Source organism: Anabrus simplex, chromosome 1, assembly GCF_040414725.1.
Source record: "Anabrus simplex isolate iqAnaSimp1 chromosome 1, ASM4041472v1, whole genome shotgun sequence".
In the NCBI taxonomy this organism is placed as follows: Eukaryota; Metazoa; Arthropoda; class Insecta; order Orthoptera; family Tettigoniidae; genus Anabrus; species Anabrus simplex.
This window is the reverse complement of record NC_090265.1, coordinates 958,498,230-958,510,474: the sequence shown is the minus strand read 5'-3', so window position 1 is coordinate 958,510,474 and position 12,245 is coordinate 958,498,230. Positions and strand designations below refer to the sequence as shown.

Genomic DNA, 12,245 nt, shown 5'->3' with positions numbered 1-12,245 from the left:
TAAGCAAGGGAACAGGAAGGATTGCAACAACTATCGAGGTATCTCAATTAATAGTATACCAGGCAAAGTATTCACTGGCATCTTGGAAGGGAGGGTGAGATCAGTCGTTGAGAGGAAGTTGGATGAAAACCAGTGTGGTTTCAGACCACAGAGGGCTGTCAGGATCAGATTTTCAGAGGTAATTGAAAAATGCTATGAGAGGAATAGGCAGTTGTGTTTATGTTTCGTAGATCTAGAGAAAGCATATGACAGGGTACCGAGGGAAAAGATGTTCGCCATACTGGAGGACTATGGAATTAAAGGTAGATTATTAAAATCAATCAAAGCCATTTATGTTGACAATTGGGCTTCAGTGAGAATTGATGGTAGAATGAGTTCTTGGTTCAGGGTGCTTAGAGGGTTTAGACAAGGCTGTAATCTTTCAGCTTTGCTGTTTGTAGTTTACACGGATCATCTGCTGAAAGGTATAAAATGGCAGGGAGGGATTCAGTTAGATGGAAATTTAGTAAGCAGTCTGACCTATGCTGACGACTTGTCCTAACGACAGATTGTATCGAAAACCTGCAGTCAAATATCTTGGAACTTGAAAATAGGTGCAATGAGTATGTTATGAAAATTAGCCGTTGATGTCAGTAGGTAAGAACAGAATTGAATGTCAGATTGGTGATACAAAGCTAGAACAGGTCGATAATTTCAAGTATTTAGGCTGTTTGTTCTCCCAGGATGGTAATATAGTAACTGAGATTGAATCAAGGTGTAGAAAAGCTAATGCAGTGAGCTCGCAGTTGCGATCAACAGTATTCTGTAAGAAGGAAGTCAGCTCCCAGACGAAACTATCTTTACATCGGTCTGTTTTCAGACCAACTTTGCTTTACGGGAGCGAAAGCTGGGTGGACTCAGGATATGTTATTCATTAAGTTAGAAGTAACAGACATGAAAGTAGTGAGAATGATGCTGGTACAAACAGATGGGAACAATGGCAGGAGGGTACTCGGACTGAGGAGATAAAAGCTAATTTAGGAATGAACTCGATGGATGAAGCTGTACGCATAAACCAACTTCGGTGGTGGGGTCATGTGAGGTGAATGGAGGAGGATAGGTTACCCAGGAGAATAATGGACTCTGTTATGGAGGGTAAGAGAAGTAGAGGGAGACCGAGACGATGATGGTTAGACTCAGTTTCTAACGATTTAAAGATAAGAGGTATAGAACTAAATGAGGCCACAGCACTAGTTGCAAATAGAGGAATGTGGCGACGTTTAGTAAATTCACAGAGGCTTCCAGACCGAACGCTGAAAGGCATAACAGTCTATAATGATAATGTATGTATGTACTGTATGTATATACACACATAAGCTGTCATTAGTGGAGCTGGCTTTCCGATAATCTGTATCATTACTTGCAATTTCAGACCCAATTGCTGTCAACAAGAACTGAAATTCATGTGGAGGGCATTCTCAAGAAAATTTTGAAAGGCTGCTGCATCATGAATTAAAAGTTCTGACATAGGTGTTCTTTCCAAACTTAAGTCCACTTGCCTTTCCACTATTTTTCTTTGCCACACGTCGCATCTGCCCTTTTCTCTAATGGTACTCACTAAAATAATGAAAGCTGCAGCTTAATGTATTTTCTTCCTCCGGACCCTATCAATTGAAACCTTACAAACAGCTATTTTGGCGTGGACACAATGTTGAAGAAGTTTGTTAACAGAAGTTTATTAACATGTTGAGAAATGTTTTCATTAAGATTGTTTTTTAACTTTGGTGTGGACTAACCATAATGAGAAGATGTATAATTATAGTTCGGGAAGTACAGCGACGGCACGATATACCACAGAAATGAAATAAACTCTAAACTAAACTGATAGCAAGATCAAATTGTTGTACTGATAAGCCAACCAAAACCAGATCCACGTAATAACAACTTCGGACAACCACAACATAAACAATCACGGTCAGCAGATTTCATTTGTCGAAAATAGAAATATATTGTAGATCAGCGCACTGAGTGGAAGAGGGTTAATGTAGATTCCACAGTTCCCAAGGTCACCGAGATGATTACTGGCAATCTGGTTGTCATTCAAGTCCAAGTTCAGTCCACACTGCCATGGGGCTTGAGAATGGGTGAAAGAGAAAATATTAAAAATTACTGAGAATACAGATGTGAGTACATTCCAGAATAGCTCTCAACTAAACGTACACTTATGATTCTCTATATCAAAAATTGCTGTGGGAGCAAAACACACTAAGCACGCCTAGGGTGAAACATAAAAATAATAAAAAGACTAATATTAATGTCGAGTCCATAGTTTTCGACATCGCTGAGTTGAACTGTGACATTCTGGATGCCAGATAAGTCATACTTCAGCCGCAGTGGGAATGAAGGTTGAGAAGGGGTGAAAATGAATGTAAATATAACCGAGATTATGTATGTATGTGGGTATGTTTTGGTATACCTCTTAATCAAACTTGGTTTTCAAATGTCTTATTATCTGGAAACAAATAATGTGGGGGACAGACACCCCTAGGGTGGGAGTTCAATGTAAAAATAATCTAAAACGACCTTTATTAGTGTCGAATTCATAGTTACTGGGGTTGCCGAGATGAATAGGGACACTCCAGCTACCGTTTAAGTCAAAAGTTTAGTCCTCATAGGCATGGGGGTTGAGAAGAAAAAGAATGGCCGAGATTACGGATGTATGTGTGTGTTCCAGCGTATCTCTCAACCTAACTTGGCACACATTTGACTTACTATCTAGAAAAAAAATATAATGGATGTGAGATATCCCTAGCACCCCCAGGTGTGGGGATTGGAAGGGAATGACATGTAAGAATAATTGAAAACAACCAATATTATTTTCATACCCATATTTTTTGGGGTCACTGGGATGAGCACTGACATTCCGGATGTCGTCTAAGTTCATGAACAATCCCACCGGCATGAGAAGTGATGAGATAGAAAACACCTAAAATGATCAAGAATATGGATATATGTTCCAGCATAGCTTGCAATCAAACATCGTACACACGTGACACACTACTGGAAAAAAAAAAAAAAAGAGGAGGAAATGACATGTAAAAATGATTCAAAATATCTGATATTAATGTCGAATCCATTGTTTATGTGCCACCGAGATGAATTGTGACGCTCTAGATACGTTTAAGCCCGACAGGCTGAGATGGGGTGAAAACTAATAGTCTAAAATGGCCGATTTTAGTGTTGGTCCACAGTTTTTGGGATCGCAAGGTTGACTGGTGACAGTCATAATGACAGTTGGTATCATGTATATCTGTAGAGCGACGGATAAATACATACTCTTTTTTAATGTATCAAATATTTCCCAGTATATTCTAGTTTCTTCAAGGACAATGTTTTATTCGAAAATGAAATATTCTAAAACTTGTAATTGAACAGATATAAAATCATATGAAATGAATTTAATTTTGGTCTGTATTTATGATTCATCACTATCAACAAGGATGAGAAGGTCCACCTATTCAATACTGCATGTAATATGTTAATATTATTTATTACATCAGGACTAGTTTCGACCCTTGTACTGGGTCATTTTCAGCCTTAAATTATAAATGGAAAAGAACATTACATATAGCTTGCAAACACCAACACCTAATTTAACACTACTGGTATGTCTTGAAACATTGATAAAATATGTTGTGGTTACACGTGAGTCCATTAAAACTGATGTCTCTTACACATATGTCCAACACTTGTGTGTTATTTTTTCTTTTAAGAAAATCGTAGTCTTAATATATAACAGCACATTACCATGATGTCCTTTCTTTTATATTAAGACTACGATTTTCTTAAAAGAAAAAGTGACACATAAGTGTTGGATGTATGTGCAAGAGACATCAATTTTAATGGACTCCTGTGTAACCACAACATATTTTATCAATGTTTCAAGACATGCCAATAGTGTTATATTAGGTGTTGGTGTTTGCAAGTTATATGTAATGTTCATTTCCATTTGTAAGTTAAGGTTGAAATTGACCCAAAACAAGGGTCAAAACTAGTCCCGATGTAATAAATAATATTAACATATTACGTATATGCAGTATTGAATATGTCGACCTTCTCATCCTTGTTGATAGCGACATATAAATAACTCTAAAACTACATAATAGATCGTAAAATATCAATCATTGTCTCAATAAGGAATTCTACAAAAATTCACTTCACATATAATTAATGACGATACAAATTCTGAAGGTAAACGTTCAAAAACTACCCGGGCAATGCTGGGTACTACAGCTAATAAGATTTAACTACACTACGAAATATATCATTGTACACTAAAATTTAAGTAAAATGAGTGACTGCAAGAATACAAAAGAATTATGATTTCACTCAAACTTAGGAAACTATGAAGCATACTGTAGACACACTGGAGCGAAAGTGCGGAAAGCTACCCCTGAACATTCCAGAAGACGCGTACTATTGTTTTTAAATTTAAGAATTTCATTTTTAAGTCCGTACTGAACCGAGAATAACAGATAAGTAAAATTAAAAATCCACCTTTTCAATATTAATATATAGAGAGAAATTTTGAATTTTTAATTCCTCTGTAAAATACTATTTTTTAAAATGTAAAGGCAATTTTGAATTAACAGTCTGAACTTTGGTAATGGGACTGACATTGTTCTTCGAATTACAAATTGAACAATTTAAATAACAAGTAAAACCGCACCTCATATTTCCGGGAATGAGAGCTGCTTTGAATTAGGCGGGATTTTGAATTAACCGATTTTTCAATGATCAAGGTTCTGCTGTAAATATTTGACACATGGAAGGGTTTAATGTGTCTGTGTACCAAATATTAATTTTATATGCCTTTGTACTTATTTAATTTTAACTTGTATTCTTGATGATAATGTTAGCTGAATATGATCCAAACAAGGGTGACTTTGTTTTCAATTTGCTTTACGTCACACTGAACAGATAGGTCTTAAGACGACGATGGGATAGGAAAGGGCTAGGAGTGGAAAGGAAACTAGCCGTGGCCTTAATTAAGGTATTTGCCTGGTGTGAAAATGGAAAATCCCGGAAAACACCCTCATATCGGTGGACATATGTTGAACAAAATTTCCTTTGTAAAAATTATTCGGTCATAAACTGTGAATCAAAATGGAACAAAAACTGAAATTAATTTACTGCAAAGAAAGTAGAGCGGGCCATGAATTAGTAGAGTCTGGTGACATATGCTTGCCGAAAGGTAACCTACAGAACACACATTGAAAATTTGACATATTTACAATATTAAAGAAGGCCTAATAACCTAAATAAGACCAACAGAAATCAATCATACTTTAGTTAAATGTTAGGAAACAAGGCTATAAAAATATATGCAAACATTAATAAAGAAATGTCACTTACTTTATATCACCACCATACGTTGGAATCATACTCTGCAAGTCAGTAAGGTACCCTTTTGGATCAACAACAGTCTGGCCCTCCACAGAGTCTGATACTTGGCTTAGTTTAACATTCATTAATGTGTTCCGAGCTTGTCCAATCTTACACAAATCCAAGTCTCCAGTGGGTGTCAACATACCTGAAAAATATAAATACAGTGGAATATCGTTAGCACGTTCTGCCATTTAACACAATGATTTTCTCAAGTCCCAATCCCAATTCTACTAAATACATATTAATATATCCCTTTAATACGTTTTTTCAATTCTTGCTTATGACAATCAAATTTTAATTGTATTATTTGTTAGGGAACTGCGTTTTCTTCACATTTCAATATACAGATACAAATTTTGGCATCTGGAAAACACAATGTGATAGGTCTACCGTATTGCTTCCTAATCTCTAATAGTTATTGTCAGTGTAGATGATTTCAGTGTGTTTTATCACACAAATCAAGATCCATTCACATTAATAGGAAATTAAAATGAAGGTTCACCTATTCAATACCATGTAATATGATGTCAAATCACTTATACAATGGGACCGGTTTCGACTCCACTATGGGTCATCTTCAGCCATGGACTGAAAGTGACAATATGTGCATATATAGTGCATATACAATCAAATTAACACTTTAAAAAGTATTATAAATATTATAAATTCCAATTTATTTTGCAAAAGAGGCAAAAAGTCTCTCAGTCTATAATACTATAATTAAAGTATTTAAAGTCCACTAATTACACTAACTGAATTTTGTCATGTATGATATTGCCATTGATATTAATCTAAAGTGAACAGTCCTAGTAAGTAACCCCTATATATGTAAATTTAAATATTAAAATTGGACCTGACCTGTTACACATACAATATTAAAATCAGAGCTGAGCTCTTGATAAAAGTCTGCCTTGCTAATTAATATGTATCGGTGAGAGTTGTGTCAAATGCACACAGCTGTGTTTAAACAAGTATAAACACAATGAGTGGACTTGAGATGGTACGATTGAATTATTTCATAGAAGGGAAGGGACCTTGAAAAACCAAAAGGACTTGAGTCAAAATCATAATTGACAAGCTGTTTGTCAATAAGCTTCATGCTAAGCAAACAGATCTGAAAAGAGAAGAAAACCAGAATGAACGTGTGTGATAATAAGGAACAAGTAGCTGATCAAAGTTGTATGAGACTTACCCCTTCACGATGTCAAACTAAGAACACATACTCAGGAACAAATAACAACTGATCAAGCGGAGAGAGACATGTATCGGAAGCGATGAAAGGGGGTGTTAGAGGAGAGGAGAGGGGAGGGGAGGCGAAGCTACAGTTTAAGGCGGGGCGGATGGTTGAGGTGGAATGGGAGGCCACCGAGAGAGTGACGAAAGACTGGATTTGGAGTGGGAATTTTGATTTTTGGTCAAACTGTATTTATAATAAATCAGAATGATTGTGTCATAGAATCTTAGATTTTTCGAAGATTTAATTACAATTTAAGTTCAGGTTTGTATATTGATCCAGGCGGATGAAACAATTTTCCATAATGTTCCATAATGTTGAGTGAAGCACCCTTGTTCAATCTTGTTCAATAGATGAAAATTCATTATTTATTTTAAATCCTGCACATGCTGACTAATAACAGAGAACCTATCATATTTTCTAGCACTGACTTGTTCCAAATAGTGTGTCAGAAAACATCTACCCATTTGACAAATGTATGAGGCTTCACACTTATTACATTTGAGTTTATACAATCCTGCTTTTGAAAAATTATTCTGTTTGTTGACTGAATGTATGTTATAGAAAATGACAGCATTATTTATTATTATTAGTTTTACAGGCTATTCTATGATCATACTTCTTAAAAATATTAAATCATCATCATCATCATCATCAAGTTTCCACTCCAGTTTCCCAGATGTGGTTTACAAGCGCTCCCCATTTTAGTCTATTCATGAACCATTGCTCCTTCAAGACTTCATCCCAGTCGATTCCTTTGGATGTGATATCTTCCTTCACTTGGTCCAGCCATCTCCTCCTAGGTCTTCCAACAGCTCTCTTTCCAGTAATCTCAGTATGCAACCACTGTTTTGCAATTCTTCTTTCTGTCATATGTTTGACGTGACCAAACCATCGCAATCGTGCCCTAGTTATAGTCTCCTTCAGGGACTGATTTATTCCAGCTTGTTCTCTAATCTTCTCATTTTATACTTTGTCTTTCCTAGTCTTTTGAAGCACACTTCTTAGAAACTTCATTTCTGAAGCCTGAAGTCATCTTTTTTGGTAGTTGTGCATGTTTCCAACCTGTAAGTCAATATAGGGACAAAGTATGTTCAAAACAGAGTTTGTTTTGATCTTAGTGGCACTTGTTTATTCCAGAGCAGATGTCGAACTTGCTGTTAGAATTGACTGGATTTCTAAATACAGTTATTTAATTCAAGTTGTATTCTGTTGTCACATGATATTATGCATCCAAGGTACTGATACTGGTTTACTGTTTCCAACTGTACACCCTCCAGCATTATATTATCTTTACTTCTCTGTCTATTAACAGACATTGCAGCAGTTTTTGCAGCACTTACTTTCAGTCCATATTTTTTCAAATTATATTTCCAGACGTTCCGCCTTTCCTGGACTTCCTTCTCACTATTTCCCCAAATAACTGTATCATCTGTAAAAGCAAATGCTTTAAGATCCACGTTGGTGTTCTGCTTCACTTCCTTTATGATTTCATCCATGATGGTGATGAATAGTAATGGTGAAAGGGCACTGCCTTGTTGCACTCCTCTAGATGACTGGAACCAATATGAATATCCATTTCCTACTTGAACATAGCTGTAGCAGTCACCATAAAGCATTTTTATTCTCTGAATGAGTTCCATCGATACATTCTTCTTTTAAAGACACTCCCATATAGTTGTTCTAGGGACACTATCGAATGCCTTTTCGAGGTCTAGAAACACAAATGTCAAGTTACAATCTTTCTCCCAGTGCTCTTCAAATATAATTTTCAGTGTGAATATGAGGTCTATAGTTGCTCTATCTTTCCTAAATCCATATTGTTGTTCTTGCAGTTGGGGTCCAATAATAATATTTTCTTTAATCCCTTCTCAAGAATCTTCTCAAATATTTTAATACTATGGGACAGTAAGGCAATCCCTCTATAGCTGCTGCACTTTTTTCGACTTCCTTTCTTGAACAGGGGAACTATAACTCGCTTTCTCCAGTCATCTGTGTTATTTTATCCTTCCATATTGCCCTTATCACCCTGTATAGCCATTGAATTCCTTGTGGGTCAGCAGCTTTAATCATGTCTACATTTAGTTCATCAAAGCCAGTAGCTCGTTCGTTGCTCATACTTTTAAGGGCTGATTCTACTTCACTCCAAGATGGTGGAGTTTCTTCAGATATATTATCACTGCAGCTGGACTGAATCTGTGCATTAGGACTGGAGTCCTTCTTTATACCATTGTATAAATTCTCAAAGTAAAATTTCATAATTTCTCTTATTTGTGCGTCTTCCCTAGTGATGCTCCCATCTGGTTTGTGTAAAGCTGCTTTTTTTTTTTTTTAGAAGTTGCTTTACGTCGCACCGACACAGATAGGTCTTATGGTGACAATGGGACAGGAAAGGGCTAGGAGTGGAAAGGAAGTGGCCGTGACCTTAATTAAGGTACAGTCCCAGCATTTGCCTGGTGTGAAAATGGGAAACCACGGAAAACCACCTTCAGGGCTGCCGACAGTAGGGTTCGATCGCACTATCTCCTGAATGCTGGATACTGGCCGCACTGCAGGCATCGAGCTCGATGTAAAGCTGTTATTTGCACATACATACTCCTGGTATTTCTAACAACACTGTACAGCAATTTGGAATTTGCTTTACTATGTTCTTCCAATTTATTTATAAAATCAATCCAAGACTTTTGTTTTTCTTCTGCTACTATTCGTTTCACTTGCAGTCTACAATCTCTGTATGTCTGTTGTATTTCCTCCTTGTGTTCTGTCTGCAGGTATTTTGGAGGCCAGCTATTTTGCATACATCATGTTGTTTTATACTTTTTTTCAGTTCCCAGGTCTTAATTTTTGGTTTTTTGGTTTTCCTTGGTGTGTGGATTTTTACATTTTTGACGATTGCAAGAAGCAGTCTGTGGTCACTATCTAAGCTCCCAACCTTAACATCACAAATAGTTTGACCAGCTTTTCTGTCAGATATTATGTAATCTAATAGTTATAAATTTATAATATTATGTAATCTATTAAGGATTTGGATCGCCCATCCCAACTATGCCTTGTTATTTTGTGAGATAATTGTTTCTGAAACCAAGTGTTGTTTATTTTTAAGCCATTTCTCACACAAAAATCTAGAAGTTGTTCACCTTCCTGGTTCCTGGTACCAAACCCATGCAAGCCCAACACATTTTCATACCCAAGTCTGTCTTTTCCCACTTGTGCATTCAGATCACCCATCACTAATATAATATTCTCCACTCCTTCAGTAGCTTTCTCCAGGTCAGATTGAAATTGCTCCTTTTCTTCTTCATCACATCCAGACTGTGGGGCATATACCTGTACGACTATTAACACCTCCTTGTTGAAGGAGACATCCAGTTTGATGATTTTGTCATTCACATATATCACTTCACCTACAGCAAATACAGTAGAGACAATATGCGATACTGAGCGAGATATTGAGGGACAGCTATTGGAGCTCTCTCTAGCGAGCAGACCTGAAAACTACTGATTCTGCCATAAGAGCACGTGTATTTGTGTGTGAAGTTTTCAGTGTTATTTATACGTTTTCAGTGAGTTGACATAATTAAATAGTAGCGTGTGTCATTCCTTGATATCTCCTCTCAACATGAGGGGAAAGGTATGTTCTGTGTTCAGCTGCAGTAGCTATGAAGAAGAGAAGAATGCGCTGTCTTTCTTTCGCTACCCTCGTGACAAGAAAATGTAAGTAATATTGTGTTTGCATATATATTCTTCCAGTGACAAAGAGATTTTTATAGTACTTCATAATCTTCTCACCTGCTCGACCCATATTTTAACTGGCTTAAAATATAACACGCATATTTTATTGTATAGTGCAGCAGTTAACCTTCAATACTGATGTGTTGTTGTAGGTGTGATCTGTGGGTTTTGAAATGTCACAGAAGTGATTTGGATAAGGTGTACAAACAAGAAGGGACGTTGCGCTTATATAAGAATTGTACTATCTGTTCAGATCATTTCCAGGCCAGCGACTTTAAAAATCCTCGACTATACAGCCAAGGGTATGTTACATTTTTACTCTAATTGTACGTAAATATTCCTCAAAGCATCACTATTGACAACATTTTCATACTTTTCTTTCTTTTATCCATCTTCTCAGATTAAAGCCGGGATTTTACAGATTTTCTTTCTGTTAGTAGGCTTCATGTTAAGAGGAAAATTGTCCAGTTTTTAAATGTTAATTCATTGCATCATGTGTGTAAGGAATGTGTTGATATTTTTATTGACAAGTGTCTTAATGTGATGATACAATGTTTTTAAATGAGAAGAAAGACAAATCTAACTGTAAAAGTTCAGGCAAGAATGCTAAAGCAAAAAGAGTAATGCATAAATGAAAGATCAAGCCATTTCACAGCAGTCCATTTCACATCTTGTTTATACGTCTATTTTCAGTCTTTAAATAATAACCTTTTAAATAATTCTTCATTCATTTATCCAGAATTGCTTTAGCAACTTCGAAGTTAATATCTCAATAATACTTTCTTTCTATACTAATTTATTTATCCATTTTTGTATAGGCATTTCCATTGAAATTTGAATTTAGTGCGACTTTTCAGGTCAAGTCACTAGGAGCGATACCGTCGAATTGTCTCCCATTTTATCAAGGCTAAATCCGTAAGTGTCACGTATTGTCTCTATTGTATTTGCTTACAGCATCTATATCTTCTCTCAATACAAATCCGACACCATTCCTAGCTTTGGTTCTGTTACCCATCCAGTGAAGTTTATATCCTTTCCTCAGTTGTTTTACTCCTGTGCCTTTCCATTTTGTCTCATTTATGCCAAGGATGCAAAATTTCCTCCTCTCTATTAAATCCACCAGTTCTTCACATTTACTTGTCAATGTAAGGATGTTTAGTGTTCCAATCCTGTGTTTGATTTTCTTGATTTGGGGTTTCTGCACATAACATTGTAAAAGATCATCAGTCTTTCGGTCATCATACATTACAAATGTTTGAGAAGATTTGTCAGTCCGGTATTTGTTTTTCTTTCCGAGGCTCATTTTAGTTTTGGAAGCATTCCAAATTACTCTTCAGCTGGCTTGCTAAGTCTAACATTGGAGAGGAGTTCTTGTTAGGGTTTTCTCCCTTAGCCTTTGGCAGTCCCCTGCCACTTTTACAAGGCAGCAGCGTTGGTATCCTCTTCTAATTAACCCCGGAGAAGATGGGTTGCCACATCCACCATCTCTGCCATTCTGAAGGTTGCCCTCTCTGCCAAAGGTGCCATTATGGACCTCACCCGTAATCCTGGGCAAAGGCTTCCTCATCCGCAATCTCCACTGTTCCGAAGTAAAAATATTAGTTATTTGGTATATATCATCACAGTTGAAAGTAAAAATGGAGGTAGTGGTTTTTGCTGCTTTTTCTTTAAATAGAGTAGACGAAGGACAATGTTTAACTTCATATATTACTAGCTGATATACCCGTGCTTTGCTAAGGAATTCTCAGAAAGACTGTCTTTGTGGTTTTCCCAACTGAAGTCATCATAGATCAGTACAATGACGTCAGTAGCATACCTGCCAACTTTTAGAAATCAAAAATAGGAAGATTTT

At 36.5% G+C, this 12,245-nt stretch overlaps 1 protein-coding gene across 3 annotated transcripts in view; it reads right to left on the bottom strand.

Moving 5' to 3' along the window:
• Positions 1-12,245, bottom strand: part of Prp6 (pre-mRNA processing factor 6) — a 323,443-nt gene that overhangs the window by 218,913 nt on the left and 92,285 nt on the right. For all 3 annotated transcript variants that reach the window (XM_068225312.1, XM_068225311.1, XM_068225313.1), the window contains exon 8: positions 5,395-5,572. In XM_068225312.1, the coding sequence (XP_068081413.1) occupies positions 5,395-5,572 (178 nt within the window). The remainder of the gene's footprint in view (positions 1-5,394; positions 5,573-12,245) is intronic.